Genomic DNA, 25,959 nt, shown 5'->3' with positions numbered 1-25,959 from the left:
ACTAGTCATGTGTATGAACATACTTTTATAATTCAGCACATGTATAATAATCTGTAGCCTTTCAAGTTAGATAAGAATTTAGAATGACATTAAAACCTTTAGGGAAAAAAAAATCAAGAGGTTACTACTGAAAAAAATCAAATCAAAAATTATTTTAAAGCAATGCAGTTAGAAAAGCAGAACTGTGAGCTTGTGGCAGAGTTGGGCCCTGGCTCTATGACTTACTTCTTTGACTTCAATTCTGCAGTCACTGGTCCTACCAAGAGACCCAACCTGCCACCTGCAGCTGGTGGAACAGACTGCAGCACACTGATCAGGAATATGTCTAGACAAAAACAAGTCCCCCAAACCTTACCTATTCCACTAACACTGACTTGTTCACATGCCTTACTTTCCAAAGAAGAAAATCCCTGACTATCCCCTAAAGGATACAGACAAATCGGGAATTCACACCATCTGACCAATTTCATTCAGTTGATCTTCTGCCCACTCTGGAATACAGGTCTTTTTAAGATAGAGAACTCGGAGCAGCAGACTCAGCCATCAACTACTTGAAACCCTTATAATTTGGAACTGACTCAGACCATCTGGTGGGAGCCTGGCTCCTTAGCCATGGGCTCCTTCAGAATGGCGTGTATGGCCCAGCCAGACATACACAGTCAGTTCGCACCTCCTAAGTCCCCTTCCCAAACCAGCCACACCACCATGCAAAGGCCCACCCTGAGTCTTGCTTTTTTTACCTGTGAATGCTGGAAAACATCTTTAGCTATGGCATCCAGGTCAGAGGTGTCTTGAATGTTGCGGACATAGTCAGCAACAGCTTTGATCACTACATCGCAGGGTGGCAAGACCAGCTGGTGGGCCCGGACCTGAGAAGCAAATGCACATGTCAGCAGTGGGCATGGGACACAGAGCAGGGCACATCAGGATGCAGGGTCCAGAAATTCCAACATGGTGCTGCCTTCTAGGTTCCCCTGGGGCCTCCTAGCATCCATCTCAGCCCTATAGCTTCCCTAAGTCTCCCATGCTCTGAAGCTCCAGACCTGGACTTTCCTTTCAGTTGATGAAATACAACTCAGCTGCTAAAACTCTGTTAGATTAAAAGAGCACTGACAACCTTTAGTTAGCTTTCGAAGTCTGACAATAGGAACTGTGCCCCCCGGATGCTAAGCACAAAGCAACTCATGAGAGAGGCCCTGGAGCCATCCGCAGCACTAACTTAGGACTCCCTACAAAACTACAGGAATAAAGGCAATCACCAAGTGCTGGACCCACAGTAAAAGGCCAAATTTAGCTCTGAACTATGGAACAATGGTACCACTGCCTGATGAAGGGCATGTCTGACTGAAGAATGACAGAACATGAAATACAGTGTAGGAACATCTCATTATCCAAGAGCTGGCATCAGAAAAAGTTAATGGATTTTTTAAAAAGGCAAAGACATCTGATAAAAGCTCTGGGGTCAGCAGAATGACAGTCTCCAAACACCAACCACATCCCGCTCTCCAGAGCCTATGAATATGCTGCACTGGGTGGCAAGATAGAACTGAGATTACTAGTCACCTGGCCTTAAAATAAGAATACTGTTCAGGACTACATGGAGAGGTCCCCCTAATCACAGGGTCGGGCTTTGACGACAGAGGAGGGGGCCACAGGCCCATGAATGCGGGCAGCAGCTGAAGGTGGCAAAGACAAGGGAACATTCTCCCTGAAGCTGCCAAAGGGAACACAGCCTGCTGATACTCTGACTTCAGCCCAGGGAGACCCATTTTGGACTTCCAGCCTCTAATGCTGAGATAATTATGTTGACATGAGGGACAGGGGGGCGAAAATAGGATAGAAAAATTCAACCTAAGCAAAGAAAATGAAAGAAATCTCTGGCAGACATACATATTTATACTTTGAAGTTATTATCATACAAACTTTCAGAGGCACAAGACTACATTAAAAAAAAAAAAAGATTCTTTCATTAAAACATGTTTTCCCCATGGTTGAGTAGCTGCTCCTCACCTCCTAAGGCAGCACATTCCCTTCCTTTAGATCACGAGTATCCAGAGGAGGAAAATGGAATAATAAGAGCCTCCAAAGCACCACACCTTCCTAGAAACTCAAGAGTTCTCTGCAGAATGTGAAAAGCTACTGTCACACTCATGCTCATAGCAGACACGTGGTGAACACTAGGTCCTAGGTCAGCCTGTCCATGCTCCAACTTCTAAGGGATGTTCCAACAATCCCACAGGCAAGTGAGAAGGCTGCCGTGACCACAGGGAGAGCAGGGTCAGAACGAGAGCCTTGAGCTGCCCCGCCCTATGTTCCTCTCCTGCTCCTGCTGGGAGACACTGGGCACTCTGCTCACAGTGAGCATGCCACCAGGAGGGGCAGCACATCTGTGGAGGATCCCTGGTGGCCAGGCCTCAGCCTTGTTCTCTGTGTGCATGTGACCAGCTAACTACTCAAATCCCTCAACTCTACAAGCCAGTGACAACTCTCTTTCCCTGAAACACACAGTAATTTTAGATGATTTCACACACAAAACAAAAACATGACAGTTCTCACCAAGAAAAGAAGTTACTAGATATAAAAATGTCCAAACTATGGACCCCTTCATCCCCCCGTCAGGAGGGAGTACAAACCTACTTACATGCCTCAAGCACCTGGGCAGCTCTGTCAGACACCATTCTGCTTCAAAAGGAAACAACGGAATCTGCTGCTTTTATTCCCATGTGCAGTCTTGCCACACCCCCACAACACTGCTGCTCAAAGACCCTTGAAGTGAACAGATCCTATCTATATAGATATATAACCCAGGGGTGCTCTACTACTGAGCTACATCCCAGGCCTTTTTTATTTTTTGAGGCAGGGTCTCACTAAGCTGCTCATGGTCTTGCTAAGTTGCTGAGGCTGACCCCAAACTTGTGCCGATCCTCCCATCTTAGCCCCCCCAAGTCATTGTGATTACAGGAAGGTGCCATAGGGCCCAGCCAGATCATATAAAGTGTCCTCTAAACTTTTCTGAGTGGCTAGACGACACTAGCTTAGCTCATGCTGCAAACACTACCCTTTATGACATGCTAACTGCACAGCCATACTCCATCCCATCCTCCATGACCGTTCTATAGCCAGACCCACCTTTCCCCTGGATGGCTCCCAATCTAGCCTTCTAAATACAGCTCAGGATAAAGCCCCTGATCTACACTGTATAAGAGGGGGGCTCTGAGGCCTAAGGGCCTGTTCACACCACAGTCCCTACCCTTCCTCAAGGAAGGCAGCCAGTGGACAGAAAAAATGCACTAGTATAGGGATACCCAGCAGGGCTTTACTGTACCCAAGAGCTAAAAGCACACTGCCTCCAGTACATGCTAAGTGATGCTTTTACCATAGCAAAACGTGCAATGAGTTTCAAAAGGATTTACCATGGAATTAATTTTGGTGCCAGGATCCTCTAGCACACTGAAACAAAGGTATGCATATAGGTATCCATACCATGTAGATGATGGTTACCCATCAAAATAAACGGGGTGGGGGGATATCAAGACCTGTTTATTCAAAATCTTCCCAAATAGCAAGTGACTCAACATCAGCAGTCACCACACAGGAGGGTTACTCTGTCCTTGTCTGCTCATAAAAACAAAATCCACGCTCAAACCAAGTAACAGAAGTGTTTGCCATATAGTGAGTGGCAGGCTACAAAATATTAGTTCCATTTCCTCCTTTCCTTTATTCAGCTTTTGTTTTAAATTTTTAGCTCAAAAAGTTAACATTTGGGAAGAAAAAAATCAAATAAACTGCAACAGTTCCAAAGTTGGAAACAAATGTACTTTCTGTTTGTTAGAATAGAAGGTAAATTGTTTCATTAAAAATACAAATGTTGCCAGGCGTGATGGCACACGCTTGTGATGGCAGCCACTAGGGAGGCTGGGAAAGGAGGATCGCAAGTTCCAGACCAGCCTGAGCAACTTTATGAAATCCTGTCTCAAAATAAAAAGTAAAAATGCCTGGGGATGCAGCTCAGTGGTACAGAGCCCCTGGGTCCAATTCCCAGTAGTGGAGGGCAGGGGGAGCAAAAAAATCAATTGCCTTTTATCATGGCACTTCATGGCAATTTCACTGTTATTTGCTTTGCCAGAAAGAAAAAAATTTAGGGCTAGAAAAGACCTCCAAAATATTTAACCCAACCCTTTGCTTTCAGGCAAGAAAATTAAATAATAAATAGGCACCATTTGCCTAGAAATGATCATCGTCTCTGTGCAAAAATATTCTTCTGTGAGAGATTTCACTTTTGGCATCATCTCTTTCCAAATTTCCAGACCTAAAGCTTTGTACTATGATTTTTACACATCATTGACAAACGAGAACAATGTGGGAAGTGCTTATAAACACTGGCACCATTAGACCTTACCCAGCAACCTGCTGCTGGCTCTGTGATAGGTCATGGTTGATAATCCAGTAGGTGTCCCTGTGTCACCCATGATAAGCTGTCCTTTGACCACTCTGTACAACCTTTACTTTGGATTTTAAAAAACAACAACAACAAAGACCTTCTTGGACTCTAAAGCCCTGGGGCTGGGTGGTGGTGGGGACACTGGCTGGCCACACTCATGGAATTGGCCCTGAGAGGGCACTTGTGCTGAGGCCATACAGCATGAGGTTTCAGACCCATCCACGAGCAGCTGGACATGCCCAGGAACACCTTCTGCAAAAAGCTGCAGGTGTTCTCACTGATGGAGGAGAGGGAGGGACCCTCAGGGTGGTGGAGAGCACAAGACTGCAACTTAGCAATGGGACCACACCCAAGGGGACTTCAGGAAGCCTCTCTGCAGTCATTTGCTGACGACCCCTTGAGATCTTTCATTCTTTACAGCTGCTAAACTCAGTCAATTGTTTTAGCCTTTCAAGAGCCATGTTAAGGGAAGTTGGGCACAGTACACTATAACAGCTGAGACCCACAGAAAACAACTGTCAGGTTCCTGAAGGCAAAGTATTAGAAGAGCCTGCTGAAGAAGCATTTATGTACTTATTCACTGCTTCCAAGCAGTTCACTGCTTGCGATTCTGCAGTCTCATTCTTGGTTATATTTTTAAAATAAAACATTTTCCTACAGCTGTGAATTCATTTAAATTATGTCACCATATCACAGTCCAGCTTTTAAATCAAGCCTATCATACCACAGGACTCAGAGGAGCCCATTTAAATCCAGTATGCTTTTTCTTGTAATACTGTTGATTAAAAACTCTTAAAAGCTTTCTAAATTTACCATTAGAAAGAATAACTTGAAGGGGTCTTGACTTTCACATGATGGAAATACAAGACTTCTGCACAAGGGCAAGATGGCAGGTCCCTCTCCAGAGATATGAGGGTCCTCCCCACACAGGTCCAATCTCAGGAATCTGCTTCCACTGCTCACGTGGCTTACAGGGAAGCTGCCCCCCAGAAAGACTGGGAGGGGGTTGGTTTCCAGATACAGTATTTTGATACATCAGGATGGACATTTTGTTTTAGGCAGACATTTACTTCTTCAGGAGGCCAAATCACTGTACCATGTTCCATTTTTGTATTGATGATGTTTCAATTCTAAATAGCCTTAAAACCTCACCTTGTCTGTTTTACAAGACAAAGAAAATGAGCATTTTCCATATTAATTGGTGTTTTAGTTTTACATTGGGTCACACTTTCCCTTTTTAAAGAACAGATATTCTCATTCAAGATTTTTCTTCATTTTGGTTCTTTTTTCCTTTAAACAACTGTTAATGTCAGTGTTCTTCTATGTAGAACACCTCATAATTATGCACTCACAAGAAACTGAACCTGTCTACCATTTAGTGTCCTTCATCAGGGGAAGAGGGACCACTCTTATATCCACATTGCATCAAATATCATTTATTTATTTTGCACGTCTTCTTCTCGCTGCCTCTAAGGTTCGGCTGCCACGGCCCAGGCTCCCTCCCTCTCCTGCGTGCCCCGCTGCCTGCTCCCTGGCCCTGGCTCTGGGGCTCTGACACAGGAGGGCAAGCACTAGGAACACAAAAGGCAGCAGGACAAACAACCACCTGGGGCCATCTCTGGTCCTTCCCAGTGGCCAGGCTTTCCCTACTCCGAAGACCCCTTCCCTTCCCTCCCAAGGTCCCACTTTCTCACTACTGTGAGGATGACTGCTTTCCCCCCGATGCACACTTAGACCTGAGCACTTTGGTGTCCAAGGGCTGATCTTGCCACATTGCATTTTTAAGGAAAAGAACTTCTGAATCAGGCTGGCCACAAGACTCAGATGAACACATGTATACACATGAGTTTCTTAACACAATCAGGTTAGTTCCCCCACCCAGGGAAGAATGTAAGAGCCAGTGAACTCCCCTGGAAATGAGGGTGTGTGAGTAATCTCATGTCAGCACCTGTGGCTCAGGAAGTCATCAAGTCTTTAAATAATCTTCATCCTCAGCATTTCGCCTCAGACAGGATATATGGAGTTTAGCCCCCTGAGTCTTTTTTCTTATACTGGTAGAAATTTGAAATCCTTGGATGTTCAGGACACTAAAGCGACTAACTGTGAGCCTGTGAAGTGGTAAAACCTGTTTAGTTGCCCACGTAAGAGTGTGTGTACTCTGAGTGGGGGGAGGAAGTAAGTGGAGGATGATAACAACTCATTACAAGTCAGTTTTCCCCGGGGCATAAACGAGTTAGAAACTCGTTTATATGTTTATAAAGTACATTTTAAATTGTGGTCTAAAACTGACACTGGAATAGGGGAAGATGAATGCATTTAGTTACACTATGCTGTACTTTACGGCATATTAATTCATGGTGAACAAAGAACATTTTCTTTACAAAGATGTTTAGAAAATATTAACTTGATGTTAGAAATCCAAATACTAAAAGAAGCAAAATTAAAAATAAGTGTGCAAAATGTAAAAACATGTGCTTGTTTTGCTTAAATCAGATTATAGTTCCATATCAACTCTCTTATTAGGTCCTCCTAAGTTCTTTTACATTTTCTTGGTATTTGGTATTTTATTCTGCTTTTGGAAACTTTAAATTTTATTTATTAATTTATTTTAATTTTTTAAAATTTTTAGTTGTAATTGGACACAATACCTTTATTTTATTCTTTTATTTTTATGTGGTGCTGAGGATCGAATCCAGGGTCTTGCACGTGCGAGGCGGGCATTCTATCGCTGAGCCACAACCCCAGCCAACTTTTAATCCCCTTTCCATTCCAGTCCTAGGCAACCTCTGCTCTGCTTTCTATCACTGTAGTTCTGTCTTTGCTAGAATTTTATATAAAGGCAGTCATATAGATTTCCTTTGGGTTTGAATTTTCATTGAAAATAATGCTCCTGAAATTCATGCATATTTCAAGATCAGTAGTGGGTTCCATTTATTGCTATTTATCCATCCATTCACCAGCTGACAGATGCTCGGGCTAACTCCAGAATCTGGTTATAATGAATAAAGATGCTATGAACATTCAGACACAAGTCTCTGTGTAAACATGGTCTTTCAATTCTTCAGGGTAAATATTGAGGAGTAAGACTGTTGGATATATGGCAAGGGTATGTCGAAACTTATAAAGAACCGCCAAGCCCTTTTCCAACTGGCCTTTCCTCGAGTTCTCCACTCCACAGCACGGAGAAATCTGCACTTGCTCAGGTCCTCCATAACGTCTGCATTATTAGTCTCTTTCACTCAGTCCATTGGTTGTTAGTTGTGATATCTCATGGTGGCTTTAATTTGCATTCCCTCAGCTATGTGAAGTATTTCTTTGTGTAATTATTGAACATTTTCTAAAATGCCTGCTCAAAGTCTGTGCCCATCTGTTATTGGGCTGACTTCTCATTGTATCATTCTTATATTTTGGATATAAGTACTTTTTCAGAGACATTCTATTCTGCAAATAGTTTCTCTGTTGTTTGCTTTTCATTTTTTTTAAATTTATATATGACAGCAGAATGATTACAATTCCTATTACACATATGGAGTACAATTTTTCATATCTCTGGTTGTATACACAGTATATTCACACCAATTCGTGTCTTTGTTCCTATACTTTGGATAATAGTGATCATCACATTCCACCACTGTCAATAACCCCATGCCCCCTAACTTCCCCTCCACTGCTTTTTATTTTTAACTAAGAAATCTTTGTGTGACTCAAAGTCATAAAGATTTCGTTACATTTTCCTATAGTTAATTTCTGCATTCTTTTTATTTCTGCATATAGATATCCATTTGTTGTAAAAATGATTCTTTCCCCACTTAACTGACCATTTATTTCTACCTGGGTCTACTTCTGGACTCTAATCTGGTACCCTGATCTATACGACCAGCCAGAATTATTATGGTAGCCTCAGAGTGAAATTTGGTAGTATTAAGCCATCCAAATTTGTTCTTCCTTTTGAAAAGTGCTGCTATCCCTGTCCTTTGACATTCCACATGAATTTTAAAGTCAGCATGTTTTCAGTGTCTATAGAAACTCCTGCTGGGATATGATTGGGAAGAAGGGACATCTTCACACCAGAGTCACCTGACCCCTGAACACAGTTCATCTCTTCATCCACTTGGACCCTTCTTTCATCTTCACAGTGGCATCCACCTGCTCGAGTGAGCTTCTCTGCGAGCAGAGGGCACAGACTGGCACTTGTACAGGTCGAGACTCCGGGCAGGCAGATAAGACAGGCCATGTGGTGTAGCCGGTTTAAGATGCTCTACCAGGAGGCCAGTGAGGCTCTAGAAAGCCAGCACCAAGTGTCACCTCTGTCAGCAATGGAGGCCGAAGAGAAATGAAGGAGATTCAGGTTTAGGATACCAAGAGCGTCCTTCCAGGTGAAGACAAGAACCAGCTGGTGGCTCTAAGGACAGTGCTACAGTGGAGTACCAGAGGACCAGGAACAATGAAACCCAGAGGACGTGGGCCCTCAAGCACTGTTTAAAGGGCCAGGGGAGCAGGGAATGACAAAGTGAGGACAAGTGAGTGACAGACCCACAAGCAGTGTAAGTGTATGCTGAGAGAGCTCAAGTCTGAGAGCTATCAGAGGACACCAGCAAGAAAATAAAACCATGGGCTGGGGATGTGGCTCAAGCGGTAGCGCGCTCGCCTGGCATGCGTGCGGCCCGGGTTAGATCCTCAGCACCACATACCAACAAAGATGTGGTGTCCGCCGAGAACTAAAAAATAAAATATTTTTAAAAAATAAATAAATAAATATTTAAAAAAATTCTCTCCCTCTCTCTCTCCTCTCTCACTCTCTCTTTAAAAAAAAAGAAAAAAAAAAGAAAAGAAAACCATGGGAGGAGAGAAAATATTTGCAAATCATATATCTGATAAAAGACTTGCATCTGGAATGTATTAAAAATTCTTACAACTCAATGATAAAAAGACAAACAACTGTCTTTAGAAGTAGGCCAAGAATCTGAATAGGCATTATCCAAAGAGAAATGACCACTAAACACAATAGCTCAACATGACTGTCATCAGAGAAATACATATCAAAACCAAAATGAGAAATCTCACTGAACTCAGCAGGTGGCTAAAATAAAACAGCAGACAATAACAAGTGTTGGCACGGATGTTGAGAAATCAGAACCTTCACCCATTGCTGGAGGGAAGGTAAACTGTGCAGTTGCTGTGGAGAACAGAATGGTGGTTCTTCAAAACATTAAACGCAGCATTTCCACGTGACCCAGGCAAGTCAATTCTAGGTCTACACCCAAGAGAACTGAAAACATAACACACAAAAGTTTGTGCACACATGTTCACAGCAGCATTGTTTAGAATCACCCCATAGTAGAAATGACTCGAATGCCCATCAGCTGATGAATGGATAAACTGTGGCATATCCATAAAACAGAATGTTATTCAGTCATAAAAAGGAATGCAGTGCCAAGATATGCCACAAGGAGGAACTGAAAGCACTATGCCAAGTGAAAGAAACGTGACATGAACACCACATATTATGTGACTCTTTATAATGAAATGTCCAGAATAGATGAGCCACAGAGTCAGAAGTATGCTAGTGTTTGCCATGGGGTTGGGGGGGGGGGAGAAAAAGAACATTATTGAGTATATGGTTCCTTTTGAGGGAAACAAAAATATTCTAAAATTAGATATGAATAATGATTGCATACCTCTGAATTCTAAAAACCATTAAATTGTTTGAAGTCCTGGGATTTTATGGTATGTGAACAATATATCTCAATAAAGCTTTACTGAAAACAAAGAGGGAGAGGATTACTCTAGTAGTAGCTGTGGGAGCACCCAGTGTCCGGGCAAGGAGAAGAAGGGACTCCACTAAAGAAAGCTGAGGCAAAAACAACCTGCAGGCTGTGGGTCCCAGTAAAGATGAAGAGAGTTCATGCCAAAGACAGAGAGGCCAGTGTCTCCCAGACATGGCAAAAAGATGAGGAAGGGAAGCCAACCTGGATAAGGCGGGGGGGGGGGGAGGGGGGGCAGAGGCATGAAGCCAGAGGGCACACACACTCAGGCCTGGAGCTGCTGGGACCAACATGTGGTCGGGTATCAAGAAAAGTGACCTCCTCCAGGGTGAGAGCTGCCTGGAGCCTCCAACGTGTGGTTGGCAGGTGAGGGCAGAACCTGTCACCCACTTGGGACAAGGGGCAGTGCGGGACAGGGATAAGGAAGCAGTGCTGTGATGACATTCAGAGCCAAGTGGGTATTCTGAGCAGGAAGTGCCAGAGGCAGGTGAGGTACAGGGCAGAGGCCTCAGCCTTGAAGGGTAGGAAATGAGCTGGAAAATGTTTACACGGTTATTTTTAAGACTGATGTTATGCGACTTATTCAAAATAAAACCAGAACATTCCAGCATAATGATTCCTCCGTCTCCTCCAGGGCCCTCTGAAGAGCTGAACTCGCTTGCCAAGCGTCCATGAGGTCCTGCGTTCACTCCCTAACCCCAGTGCTCCATCGCCCACCACATCTCAGACCCACTCAGACTGAGCAGGTCTCCTTCTGGGGGCCCTGCCCATACTAGCCAGCCATCTACTGCAAGAAGAGGACCACAAAGAAGTCTGACGCCCTCCATGTAGGAGCATTCTAAAAGAAATATGATGTCCCTCTCTTCCCAGCATTGTGACAGAGGACCCATCTAAAACATAATCAGAAAAGCTACTCCTGCATCCCAACATATTCCAGCAAATTCCTCAGAACTGCACGCCTTTCACCTTTATTTTTAAACAGAGAAGGAATCTCTGATTGGAAGGTATAAGGAAAGCAGTCTTGTTTAGTCTTGTATTTAAAATTATTCCATTTAACAATTCCACATATAAATAAAAAATGAGCAAAGAATAAATTTCTTACTAAATGCAGGTTTTCAAGACCTCAGAGCTTAAAGCCCCGCACAGCCAATTTGTACTCTAAAGGGTTTACGTGAACCATTGAGAACACACAGGTAGCCAGGCATGTGGCATACACTTGTGATCCCAGGGAGAGGCAAGAGGATCAAGAGTTCAAAGCCAGCCTCAGCTAGCACTTGGCAACTCAGCAAGACCTTGTCTCTAAATAAAATCCAAAAAAGGGTTGGGGATGTGGCTTAGTGGTTAAGTGCCCCTGGGTTCAATCCCTGGTATAAAAAAAAAAAAAAAAAAAAAGAATACATAGTTAATGTGCGTGACAATAGTGACAACTACCAAGAGAATGTACATTTTTTAAAAAATTCTGGAAGATCTTTTAGAAGTGGTTGCCTCTCAGGAGTTGGATTGTAAGTAGCTTTCATTTCCACATTACCTATTTTTATGTTGTTTGATTTTTTTTCATATTCTTTTTGTAATCAGAAAAAAAAGGTAACACAAAATTCTAAAAGCAGTAAAAATGGAAAACAAATGTCAAAACTGTGATGATCAATTAATAAGAATAGAAGGTTTAGTAGAACCACTTCATTTTGTCTGTCTCCATTTTTCCCCACATTCAAGTTATGTAAAAAGAAAAAAAAAAGACAAGTATTTCATCTATTTGTCTTTCAGCATTATTTTCTCTAGAACTCATGGAAGTTCTTAGATTTTAGGAAGTTTTTCTTAGCTCCTTACTTACTGAACAACAGGATGACTTAGTGGGAAGGGACTGCATTAAGTTAACTTAACACTCATAAGCCAGCAATGGGTCCTTCTCTAGAAGGTTCATGAAGTCAAACTACACCCTGCTATGACGAAAAAGGCAAAACAAATGAAGCCCATCTTTTTATTTATTTACAATTTATATTCAACTTAATTTTCAAAAGGATTTCAGAAAGATGAAGCCACATGCTCACCAACCTATCTCCCACGAAGAAGTTCCCTTATGCATCACACAATGATGCCTCCAAGTGCCTGACACTCAGCAGCTCTTCTGGGACAAAAGGTGCCTCCATACAGTACCTGAGACCACAGGCTCCTCCAGCCACTGCTCCCTGCACAAGGGTCAGGCACAGCAGGCACTAGGCTGCAACTGCAGTGCTGGCAGCAGGGGTTACAGCACCCAGGGCGTCCATCTGAGAAGCCTCAAGAGATGGACCTGAGCTACTATCAGACTTCAAATGACAGTAAAAATAGCAAAGAAATATAAAAACTATAAAGAGCAACTAATAAGACCAGAAGGGTTAGCCGAACCACCTCATCTTGTCCTCCTCCATTTTTTCTCCATATTCAGGTTAGGTTTTTGAAAAACAGGAAGAATATTTGATATATTTAAAGGTGTCAAAGGTGCCATGATCCTACTCTGAAAGGCAAGGCTGAGGGCTGGCTGCTCTCTGTTCCTGGGTCCTGGAGACCCTGTAATGCCCAGCCTCCTTACTACTCAGAACCAGACCCAACTGCTATACCCTGGCTCTGAGGGACACACAGCTTGAACACAATGAAGACATAAAAAAATGTAAAGTCGGAGAAGGCTTCTGGTAAAGCACATTTTTAAAAAAATATTTTTCCCTTAGTTGTTTATAGATCTTTATTTTATTTATTTATATGTGGTGCTGAGAATTAAACCCAGAGCCTCACACACGCCAGGCAAGTGTGCTAATGCTGAGCCACAGCCAACGCCCCAAGTAACGCACATTTAAAACAAAGTTTTCCTGCTGTGCCTTGACAGACTGCCCTCAGGATAAGGTGCTCCTAAAGGAGATGACTGAGAACTAGCCACTGCTAGGACAGCCTTAAGACAGAGGCCAGGCCAGGCCAGGAGCTGGAGGACATTCCCTGAACTGCAAGAGGAAGCACAGTGAGAGGGTCAGGCAGGGGAGTCCTGTGGTGGAGGACCCAGGGGAGGGGAGGACAGACACCTCCAGGAGTCTCTGGTTCGTGTTTACCACTGAAACGGGAGAGGAGTTTCTCCAAGAGTGGACAGGGATATCTTCAAAGCAGACCCAGTTGTCAGAAAGCCATCGACTGCTGGCAGCGAAGCTGGGGGCAAGGACAGCCAAGGCAAGACAGGAGGTCCAGGAGAGGAGGCAGGGTTACTGGGGCTCCAGAACAATGGACAGGGACAGAGACTAAAATACATGAAGCTGAACATGAAGTTCAGGAACAGAAAACTAGTAAAATGAAAACAGTGATCTGCAAATAACAGTCTGGCTGAAGCCTTCTAATACCCAAGTGAGAAAGCAGAACACCCAGATGAAGCAAGCATTCTAGAAAGTGAGGCTCAGGAAGACCACCGGCAACAAGAAATTACGATTTAAAAAAATAAGTAAAGCCAGCAAACAACTACAAATATATATTTTTAAAAAAATTAAAACAATAAAATACCCAAAATAAAAAAATTCTTATATCTGAAGCCCTGCGCCAGGGCTGGCAGCCGCAGCTTCACACCCTCTGGGAGCACCCATCGTGCCGGGTTACAGAGGTCCTCAGCAACCTGCCAAGCCACTGTTCTTCCTACCCAGGCAGACTGGCTGCCCTACCACTGGGCACTAGCAGAAGTCAGGCCCAAGCTCCAACAGAGACAGCTTTTGGAACCGTAGTCCACCCAAGGCCTCCCATGACCCTTACAGAACATTCTGCCCCATCAAGACCAAGCAAATGGACACAGCAGTCCAGGGTAGGACTAGCACTGGGCGCCTCTTCAAAAGGCCAAAACACAGACCTGGTTTTTATTATTGTGAATACAGCAAGGGCTCACCATGATGACAGAGTCAAGACACACACAAGGATGTTCCACTTATTTAAGTCTATGACTCTTTATAAACCTTGCATCAGGAAATGTGAGGATCTACCCATTGTTTAGAAATAGAATTTCCAACTATTCCAGGTAAGTAAAATATTCTAAGTGTCTATAGCCAATGAAAGTAATTTACCTAAAGCAAACAAAGCACAGGTTCAGGTTTGGGTGACCATCCCTCAGGCCCCACCCAATGGCTCTAGTCTGCTGTTTCTGCTGCTGCCAGACTCCCTGCTCAGAGGACTAGCCCAGTCACTGGGCCACCAGGACTACAGTGAAGGACCTTCCATCTCCAGAAGAATAGGGGTAATAAAACACTATTTTTCTTTCTTTCATTTATAAAGCTTACCAAATCTTAGAAGGTCCTCACCCGATCCTGCCCTAGAATTGTATAAGTTATATGAAAAGGCTTTCCATTTTCCTGAACACAAATGGAATATTCTTTACCTCTAAATCTAAAAATGTGAAGCCCACTCTTAAGGTTTGGATCTAAAGATGTCTCCCCCAAGCACACTTGTTAGGCAATGTGGGAATATTCAAAACTAAAATGATTAGATTATGAGGGCTGTAAGATTGCCAGTGGATTAATCCACTTAATGGATTAATAATTTGAATTGATATATTAATTAACTTGAATCAAGTTAATAATTTGAATGGACCACTGGGTGGTAACTGTAGGCAGGTGGAGCATGGGTGAACACTATAATCTTGTCCCTGGCACTGAGCAGCTTTCCTTCGCCACACCCTGTGCCATAATGTTCTCAGGCCCCAAGCAATGGAGTCAGCTGACCATGGACTGAACCTCTGAAACTGTGAACCCCAAATAAACATTTCCTACTCTAAGATGTTCTTATCGGCTATTTGGTCACAGCAACAAAAAGCTGACTAATACACCCAGCTTACTAGCAGTTCTTAATACTTACAATGAGCTCAGAAAAAAACCTTAAAACTTGAATAACCACGTTATTTCCTATTGCCTTCTCACAATTTGGGGTCCTAAACATGTCCAGCATCTCATTCACAATCCAATAATAAGCATGATTCACTAACTAATAGGGCAGCACAAAATAGGATTTATTCCCGGTCCCAGCTTTACTCATTGCAAATATTATCCAATGATTTAAACATTTCAGCTTTCTTTCCTGATCGATTCAGATCATTTTTGAGAATTTCAGCACATACAGCCCCAAAGTAAACATAACATTCTTTTAGCAGAACCAGAGCTGTAGACAGTGAAGGAACCTCATGGCCTCCAGATGTTGTACGTGGTTGAGTGAAAGCTCAGTGATGGCAAGGCACATGGTGAAACGGGAAAAGACATGTTTAAAGATGAACCTCAGAGCTGGGTGTGGGAGCCGGGTAGCTCAACAGTAGAGCACATGCCCAGTATGCATCAAGTGCTGGGTTTGATCCCCACACCACAAAAAAATAAAATAAACAAATGATGAGTCTAAGAATGCTACTTATCTACAAGACAAATTTTTAAAAAATTAAAATTCACCGTTGCCAGTATACTGAGGATTCCAAACTAAGTAAATTATAGACCACGGATGACTTCCTATCTACAGTATTTTGTGATTTTTTTTCCCCTCAGATGGTAAAAAAACAAAATTTTCTTGGAAATTTTATTAGTTGCTTATTTTTTTTTTAACATGGTATGTAGGATAATTTTAAGGCTATCTGGTTCTGCATCCTTAAGTTTGAGCCTTCTTGATCCATGCCTCTTATCACATTATGCAGCATTTTTCCAAAGTCAATCTGTTAGATTATTGTTTACAGAGGTGGGTATTACATGAATTTATTACCTAATCAACTCAGAGCACTTAATGTGTAACACACAGTAAGAAATGAAAAAGAAAAGCTGTTTTATTATTTTTTTAATATTTATATTTTTTAGTTGTAGTTGGACACAACACCTTTATTTATTCATTTTTATGTGGTGCTGAGGATTGAACCCAGGGCCTTGCACTTGTGAGGCGAGTGCCCTACTGCTGAGCCATAACCCCAGCCTCAGAAAAGCTGTTTTAAATAGTAACGAACAAAACTAGAGATGGGGCAGAGGAAGTCTGCTTATACCTTCAGGAATCAACAAAGTTTTAAATGTAAGTTAATATGCAGGAAGAAAAGCTCCAATGTAAAATGCCAATTAAAATTCTCAAGAATATTATGAATATAAGCAACTATATAAATTTTCAAAAGATACATTTTATAACTGACAGAAAAAAATAGCTAAAATAGCAGATGGGATATATGCAATTCTGCAAACCAGTAATGCTCGTGGTGGAAAAAAAATCTCATCTAACTCCCTCCATCTACATTAAGATGACCAAAATGATGTTGCGCACAGAAAGTGTGTATAAAAGGTCAAAACATGAGCCGGGTACAGTGGCACATGCCTGTAATCCCAGTGGCTTGGTAGGCTGAGGCAGGAAGATCACGAGTTCAAAGCCAGTCTCAGTAAAAGCGAGGTAGTAAGCAACTCAGTGAGACTCTGTCTCTAAATAAAATACAAAATAGGGCTGGGCATGTGGCTCAGTGGTTGAGTGCCTCTGGGTCAATTCCTGGTAGCCCTTCCCCACCCCCAAAAAAGGTCAAAACACAGAAGTGGCAAGAAACGCAATTTCTAAAATCATCTCAAAGCCAGAGTGCTTGTATTTCAGAATGTGACTAAAAATCCTACAACTTATCAAGTAACTGGAAAAGTTTCTTTGAACCACTGCTCCATTTTGTCATAAAAATACCCAGCTAATTTCAAAAATACACATAATTACAATGCATAACACTTGACAGGATCCTGACTTAAAAAAAATACACCACGACCATAAATAACTTTTGGAGAACTGAAAAAATTTGAACATGGATTTAATATTCAAATTCATGGTTCTAGGGAATTATTAATAATTCAACTGATGCAATAAATAGCAAAATGACTGAAAGAACGTCTTTATTTTTAGGTGGTGGAGATGCAAGCCAAAGTCTCCATAGGTGGAGCATTTTAGTATCTGCAATTTGATTCCAGTCTGAGTAAAAACAAAGCTTTTTATTTTAGTTTATTTTAAGTGGGGGTTTCCTGGGGATTCATCCAGGGGCACTTCACCACTGAACTATATCTCTAGCCTTTTTCTTTTTTTTTTAATGTCTTATTTTGAGTCAAAGTCTCGCTAAGTTGCTGAGGCTGGCTTCAAACATGCCTCATCTCCAGAGTTGCTGTAACAAAAATACCCAACAAGACAATTTACAAAAGGAAAAGTTTATTTTGGCTCATGTATTCAGAAGGTTAGTCCATGGAATGCCAACTCCATTGCTCTGGGTTCAAGGTGAGGGAGATCCTCATGGCAGAAGGGTGTGGTGGAGGAGCACTGCTGTTCTCTGTGGCCAAAAAGCAGAGGAGCCACAGGGAAGATGAACACTTCCTGGGCACAGCCCCATTGTCTCACCTCCTCCAGCCACACCCCACCTGCCTGCAGTCACTACCCAGCTTAGCCCATTCAAACTAGGATCAAGTGACTAGGTTACAGCTCTCATAATACAATTATTTCACCTCTTAAATATCTCTGCACTGGCTTGGGAACTTTTTTCATACCTAAACCCTAAGAGCCATATATATACACACACACACACACACACACACACACACACACATACACATACATACATATACACATACATACACACACACACACACATACATACATACACACACACACACACACACACACACACACACACTTTATTGCAAGATACCAACAATTATTGAGCCAAAATTGAAGACTTGAATTGGGTGTCAACATACTTTATATACAGAGATATGAAAAATTGTGGTATATATGTGTATTAAGAATTGTAATGCAAAAAAAAAACAAAGTACATGTATAGAGGCATAAATAGGCGTGAATATATTTTATATACAGAGATATGACAAATTGTGCTCTATATGTGTAATAAGAATTGTAAGCATTCCACTGCTGTCGTGTATTTTAAAAAAATGAGATCAATAAAAGATTAAAAAAAAGAGAGAGAGAGAGAGAGAGAGAAGCAAGCCTCCATGAGTATCTCCACTTGTAAAAGCACAGTGCTTACCAGCCTCAATGCGCATGGGTGCAGCTCTCTGAAGCACCACTGATTACAGACTGCACTCTCCCAGTCTACAGGTCAGCCATGGTATCCCGGAGAGCTGAGGGGCAACACTTCAGACCCTACCACTTCAATCCTAAGAACATATAGGAGGGACTCTACTGCCCATAACAAATAGAAACTTTTCTCCTTCAAGGACCAAAAAAGATTAAAAAAAAAAAAAAAAAGAAAGAAAGAAAACAAGTGATTTCTAATAAGAGGGGGCGGGAAAGCCAACTTTCAAACACAAGTTGAAAACAGTTTGAACCTAAAACTATTAGAGTAAAAAGAAGAACATAGGCTGGGGTAGTGGCTCAGTGGTAGAGCACTTGCCTAGCATGCGTGAGGCACTGGGTTCGATCCCCAGCTCCACATTTGGAAAAAAAAAAAACTAAATAAACAAAATAAAGGTATTATGACCATCTATAACCAAAAATAAATAAATAAATAAATAAATAAAGGGAGAATGTTCTGCAGCACACCAACAAAAGATGAAAAAGGAACAAAATGAAAGCTGTAGCAGACAGAGTATGCTTGAAACTTCAGGAATCAACAGTTAAGTATAAATGAAAGTATAGGAAGAAAAACTCCAATTTGAAGTCAACACCAATGAAAACTGTTTATAGAAAGAGGGCCATTCTGAAGAACTAAGAACTTCGCAAGAAAGTCTGCCGGTAGAAAACATTCATTTCCACGCTCCTTGCCTAGACCAAATAGTTAGTTTCAGAGCTAGAAACAGATATAAAGCCCACCTACCTGTCTTCCTAATTCCAAGGCACTTATACCCAACAAGTGACAATTACAATCACAGGAATCACCAGCGAGAGCAAGATGAAGTGTCCTGGCGGCTCCTACCAATCTCACTCATTACTATTAGCTCACATCAACACATGAACTGCCTCACTTCAGAAAATCAGAGTGAAGTACCTCTTGTCTGATGTTCATTACTATCATAAATAGGGAGAAAATTGAACGAAAGGTAAGAAAATATATTGTTAATTAAAAAAAAAAGAACAAATGAACCAGTTCTCTAATGAATTTGGGTCTCCCTTATCATCCAATAAGCATTAAATTATACTGTTTTATAACTGCAGAAAATTGGTAAGAAAGCTATGAAATTTCTCAGACTATACTAAAAGACATTGATATGAGTAGCAGATATAACACTTGTTGAAAGTGAATATTGCAAGTAAAAAAATTAATATCCAGAAACTTTAGCTCAAAGATTTCCTTCTGAGTAGGCACAAAGCATTCCTCCAGGAGAATTCAGGGAATTGATAATTTACTAACATACGGGCGTTGGAAACAGGGAAGAAAGGAGGATTGTTCTTTTTGTTCTTTAAGGCTGCTCAGTTCCTGAGATGGGGAAACATGACACTGCTAACTGCCATTTCCTTCTACAATAAAGGGCGTGACTTATAATATTAGCGTAAAAGCAAAAGTTAAGAGTTGACTGCTATAGATGGTGGAGATCAAATGAAGTCTGTACCTTCAGTGAGGCTAGTGGATGTTCTGGACCAAGTAAACTCCAATGAAAGGAAGCCAGATCTTCATCAGGTAGTATGTGATTTCCTAGAATACAAACATGAATCACGTAAAATAGTAACAAATGACACAGAAATGCCTAAATAACTCACTACATGCTTGCTTGCCAATATATCACTAAAATTTCCAAACAGAAAAGGAGAATATTTCTTTACTTTTTAATATAAAGCAGCATACAACCAACTCAAGTACAATGTGAACTTCCAGTAGAGTTTCAACAACATTCACACTAAGGACTGCATAGAACTACAAACCTAAGCAACTTTCCAGCCCAGAGTTAAACAAATACCAATTTGCAAAAAGTCAGTCTGATAATATCCTGATGCCAAATACCAGCCAAATCCAAGTGTTCATCTTTTTGAGAAACAGCTGTGGCTCAAAATTTTGTGCACTCAGGAACAACAATCAAATGTGGAATCGGCACAATTATAAAATCTTCCTTAGCAAAATTAAATGACAAATGTCAATGACTATTGGTCACCACCCGATTACATGTGAGAAGGCACATCCTAAAACAATTCTCACCCATGCCACCTATCACTAGAGTGCTGTCAGTCACCAAATAAGAATAGCTTTCAACTGAGACAAACTGCATTTTTGAGGGAATACTGTTTGTCCAGAAGTGCTTGAATGCCTGATACACTAACATCTGTAGGTTAGTTACCTCTATGCAACTTAAAAACAGCAATTTCCTAAATAACTCTTGATTTTTCTAACATGACTTAATCACCTCCACATTAAGACAGCAGATTCATTAATTAGCTGCTAATAGAAAGCAAAAACAAGCTGAGATCATATGCAACACTGCTACATCATAATATTCCAAATGCATCACCACATAAAACAGGCAATGAAGTAGCAGGATGTCCCGTTGATCTGCTCAGGCTGACTGTGCTTTGTGTTGCTTCCTGCTGTTACTGGACTGCACTATTTTACTTTGAAATGAAATGTCAGAGGTCTTTTGTGAAGATTTAAATTGAAAAAAAATATTAAGCCAATTCTAACATCCACAGCAGACTCTGTGAAAACTTGAGTTAAATATATGAATGATTATTACACTCAACTTTCCTAAAACCAAAGTATAAACTTTCTACTATGGGAGGAAAAAAGAAAAATGAGCCTTCTCTTTTCTAAAATAGAAAACCTCGGGCTGGGGTTGTAGCTCAGTGGTAGAGCACTTGCCTAGCATGTGTGAGGCATTGGGTTCGATTCTCAGCACTAGATAAATAAATTAAAAAAAAAAAAAAAAAAGGTCCATTGACAACTAAAAAATGTTTTTAAAAATAAAATAAAATAGAAAACCTCACTCTTAAAATTAAGAGTTTAACCTGTAACTTGCCTAACCTTTCTGAAGAGACTCCAAGACTCAAATTAACTAGGTGAAATATTATTATTGATTTTCATTTATTTCGAAAGTTCACAATGTAGTTAGCTAGAAAAGTATAAGCTGGCATTACCTCCCAAAAAACATATTCAACATTTCTTAAATAAGATAATAAAAGTATCTTTCACATTTCAAATTAGTTCAGGTATCCATGTTCTAAGAACATGCAATTTTCATAACCTTTGAAAGTTCACTAACATACAGAAGTCATTCTTCATAACCTAAGCAAATACAGAACTTTTCATAAAATATGCTACCCATATACTCACTTTTAACATCAAAGGAAGTATCCTTTTGTATTTTAATATTTGCAAACACACTTAGATTAGTTTTAAACCTTCAAATCCCAAAAGTCACAAGTTCTCTAAAAATTTACATTTGAAATTAGATCCACATAAACACACTTGTGAAATCAGAATTTTGTTGATTGGCCATTATATAATAAAACTTAAAACTGTTTTGGAAATCATTCTAACAACTAGAAATTTCTATGAATTCTGCAATGTAATTTCCCTCTCAAGCAGCCCACATTAGGCTGCTAACCTCTATAGAATACAAACTAAAAGATCATGCAGTTTCCAAAAGGTCTCTCCCATGTGCCCAAAAAAGCCCCAAGTCCCATCAGAATTAGGAAGTCTAATCACAAGAGTGCCTCACTCCTAAATATACTTTATATGTGGAAACAATTATTACACATTCTGCAAATTAGAGCTTGAGACATTCACACAGCAAGCACAGAAAAATAATTGACAGAAGAGATAAGAAAAACAATAACCACACAAAGTCAAAGAATAAATATTACTCTTGGAAACTTATTAAGGGAAAGAAATTAATATATAAAATCTTAGTTAAAACAAGATTTCAGGCTTGGGTTGTAGCTCAGTGGTAGAGTATTTGCTTAGCATGCACAAGACACTGGGTTCAATCCTCAGCACCACATAAATGTAAATTAAAGATACTGTGTCCACCTAAAACTAAAAAATAAATATTAAAAAAACAGATTTTAACATTTATTGATTATAACATAAGTAGTTCTCCCAAAGGAATTTTAATTTATAAATTTACTTAATTTTTATTCTTCCTTTTAAGGCAATTGTTTTTCTTTTAAGTAGTGAGTATCCTAAAGATGATTGAGAACATAACAGTGCTAACTGCATGGCATATTTTCCTCTATTATTAACATATTTTATGCCAAAGGCTTAAATGCCCTAATATTCATAGTAGGCATACCTGTAATTAAAAAAATGTTATTTTTCCAAAACTTTTAAATTTATTCACAAAGTAAGTTTTCAGCCCAGATAGAACACTACATAAATAAATTCTTTTTTCTTTTTCTTTTCTTTTTTTTTTTTTTTTTTTTTTTTTTTTTTGTGGTGCTAGGGATTGAAACCAGTGCCTTGTGCATGCAAGGCTATATCCTCAGCCCACGTAAATGATTTCTTAAGAACAAAAATACCCCTTTGTCAGTCATGCCAAAAAATCTGAAGTAAAGAATGCTAAGGAAGAGCCTATTCATTGGTTCTTTTAAATTTAAGATATACAACCAAATGATTCAAGCACTGAAATATTTCAAAGATCAGAATACTCACAGTATATTTTTTCACAATGTTCCACCTACCTAACAGAGCAGCAAAAATAGGAAAACGATTTGGGTTCAGGTCCAGTTGCTTGGCAACTTCATGCATCAGATATTGGCTTGTCGTGAGACTTTTCCCGTTTCGGCTCAGCTTGAGGGCATGGGCACTGAAGTAGTAGGGGATGTTGCACAGTGCATAATCGGAGTCGTAGGCCACCAAGCCATGGAAACCGTTCTCTCTGCAGAAACCAATCACTTCTTGATGGTGATCCTCAATGCTCTGTGCAACCTGCACAGAGAAGAAAACTTCATCAGATGTGGTAAAACTTGCAGCAGAATGTTCAACAGCAGACATGTCTGTACAGAAGCTGGAAAATTACAGACTATCCAAAAAAGCCAAATAGTCAAAAAGTCCACTGCTCCGACAGAAAGTCTCTGTGGGAAATCAGATTCAAGTCACCTCCTGTCAGTAACTTATGATCCCAATCTAGACTGCACGTTAAGTTTCCATTTTGTGAAGTTCAAAGATCACCCAGCTTGAAAATATACAGAGCAGGATGACCCATGATACTATTCTGAAGGAAGGAAGAGAGGGAAACAGAACGAGGGAGGGAAAAGGGAAGGAAAATAGAGTATAGAAGACAAAGAAGCCATCTGCCTTCCATGCAAACAAAACAATTTCTTCAAAATAAACCAAATGTGTCAAATAGGTACAAGAATCAGAAGGGTTTTTAAAAGAAGCAAAGGCTGAATATTATCCCTCTCCTAGCTCTAAATCATCGTCACTTTAGTGATGAAAAATGTAAGCCAAATGTTCTTTATTTCTATTGAATCCCCACCGTGGAGCATACATACCAGCTCAGATTTCTAGGACACCGCGGAGGAAAGAGAGAAGCAACGCCTCTGAAAAGCAGAAAGTCCTCTGCAATTGCCACAGTCCCAGAAATAACTGGGGAAAAATGTTCTTCTAAAATATTTCAAGTCCAAAGCCACTGATTTCTTTTCTGCTATTTATTATGCTCACTTTTCCAACAAAAATCCTGGAAGGTTTATCTACTGTTTCTACAATAAATAAGGTATCGTTTTAAAAATATTTTTAGTTGTAAATGGATTATTTATTTATTCATTTATCTATTTATTTGTATGTGGTGCTGAGGAATGAACCCAGGGCTTCACACATGTCAGGCAAGTGCTCTACCACTGAGCCACAACCCCAGCCCCTAGATAAAGTATTTTAAAGAACAAACTTTTATACTAAATCAGGTGATTCAGTTAACAATGGAAAATTAACTCTCTACAGAGCCTTCGTGGAGGAACACATGTGCCCTTAACCTAAAATGACTATACTAAAGAAAAAAAATTAAACTCAAAATCAACTTACAGCATTAGACAGTGACATGACCAGTACCTAACAGAAAACCTGGATATCAAAGAATAGAACATTTCCATCAGTTCTGAAAATTCCACTGGACAGCACTTAATCTCAGTTCTCAGTGACTTTCATAATACAAGTGGTTACTAAATCTTATGGAAATGTTAGCTGTAATGAAATCTGAGAGGCAAAGAAAGCCTATTGGAAGATGCTTACTTAAAGCAAACATAACTTCCTGAGTTTTCTTCCTTAGAATAAGAGGATGCTGTTTTATCCCTAAATCTAAAAACACTAAACACCAGCTATGACCGAAAAGTACAGCTTAAAAAAATTCTAAAATCAGGCCAGCTTTATTCTCTCACTTCCAGATATGGTAATCTCCAAGTTCAAGTTCTTTACCTTAAATAATGTTACTACACAGAACTTTGTATTTAGAGTGGTGTTATAAGTGTTTTAAAATCACTAGAAATCACTGGCTGTTTTCCAGATATCTTTAATAGTAAGTCTGTGTACTCTATAAACAGGCCCGAAAATGAGAGGAGACAGTGAGTCACCACTCCCACCTCTCCTCCCAGGACTTCTAGAAAAGGCAGGTGACCACTGGTTCTTTAGATCCATGCACCTTATAGGTGGTGGTACAGAACAAAAACACAGGAGTATGCATATTCCAGATTTATATCTGTGAGGTAGTTTATTAGCACCCTTCCTCCAAGAAACTGACTGAGAGCAGATCCACCTCCATGCTGAGGGAGTCCAGCTGCCCAGGGCTCATCTCCCAGTTGCTTACTCTTCGCAGTCCTTGGGCTACAAATTCATGGGATGGAGAAGAACTCCCACAGGTGCTGTACCAGAATGGGATGAAGCCTTCTAACGCAGGGTGGCTTTCAGTGAAGACCTGAAGAAAGAGGAGGCCCTGAGAGGGTTTCCAGGAGCCCGTCCACACAGACCTGGGGCAAGTGCAACGGCCCCAAAGTGGGCGTGCACATGCCCAGCAGACACACAATGAACTCCGCCTGGCGTCAAAGATGAAGTCTAAGAGTTGGCTGAGGTCTAACCCATTACTTTCAAATAATGCTGTGAGCGCTGTAAAACGGTGGCAATTATATCTCAAGAGCTGTAAAACATTCATACTCTTTGACCCAGTAACCTCACTCCAGGAAATAGAGCCTGAAAAACCAAACCATCAAATAAAATATTAGAAGCATAAAAATGATCACATTAACTTCTACAGGAAAGAAGCAAATTAACACTACGGAGACAGGCACATACAGCAACCACAGTGGATGTGGAGAAACGTGGGGAAAATGCCACAATAAAATATCAAATCATTCCAGAATACAATATGGTGACTGTACTGAATGAAAAATTAAATTCAACTTTAAATCAACTTCCGGCTGTACCACAACGGGATGATGTATTCACAACTATGTAAAACTGTATTTATGGAACCAGGGTAGAAAGGAAAAAGCAAAACCCAACACAGTTGTATCCGGGAACATAATTATGCTTAAAAAGCTGGTGGTGTCCTATTAGAAAGCACACCACACTCTACAGCACTTTGGGCAGTCTGACCTGGCTCTCCCCAGGGGACAAGGACCAGAGTGCATCTTTATGGACAGCAGACACCCAGTAAAAACTGAAAGAAGTAAAAACTGTCACATTTTTGTGGGTCTCTGAAGATTTCTTAAATTATCTAAAGATTAATAAGACAATCTTCTATTAGAGACGGAAATCCAGTAGAACCTTATTAAAGGAAAATGGTACATGGAGCTCTTCACAGTCACCTCCTCTCCCCAGCCTACAGAATGCTCATTCAGAACATTCAATTTCAGATT

The 25,959-nt window shown here is 40.7% G+C and overlaps 1 protein-coding gene across 2 annotated transcripts in view; it reads right to left on the bottom strand.

Annotated features, from left to right (window-relative positions):
- The window catches only part of FAM120A (family with sequence similarity 120 member A), a 104,043-nt gene that overhangs the window by 64,673 nt on the left and 13,411 nt on the right, over positions 1-25,959 (bottom strand). For both annotated transcript variants that reach the window (XM_081263047.1, XM_081263048.1), the window contains exons 2-4: positions 22,795-23,041; positions 19,737-19,819; positions 741-869 (exon numbers count right to left, since the gene is read on the bottom strand). In XM_081263047.1, the coding sequence (XP_081119173.1) occupies positions 741-869; positions 19,737-19,819; positions 22,795-23,041 (459 nt within the window). The remainder of the gene's footprint in view (positions 1-740; positions 870-19,736; positions 19,820-22,794; positions 23,042-25,959) is intronic.

The sequence above is a fragment of the Spermophilus citellus genome (assembly GCF_964194105.1).
Source record: "Spermophilus citellus genome assembly, chromosome: 12".
Classification (NCBI taxonomy): domain Eukaryota; kingdom Metazoa; phylum Chordata; class Mammalia; order Rodentia; family Sciuridae; genus Spermophilus; species Spermophilus citellus.
Note: the sequence above shows the minus strand (reverse complement) of the source record. Positions and strands in the feature narration are given on the sequence as shown.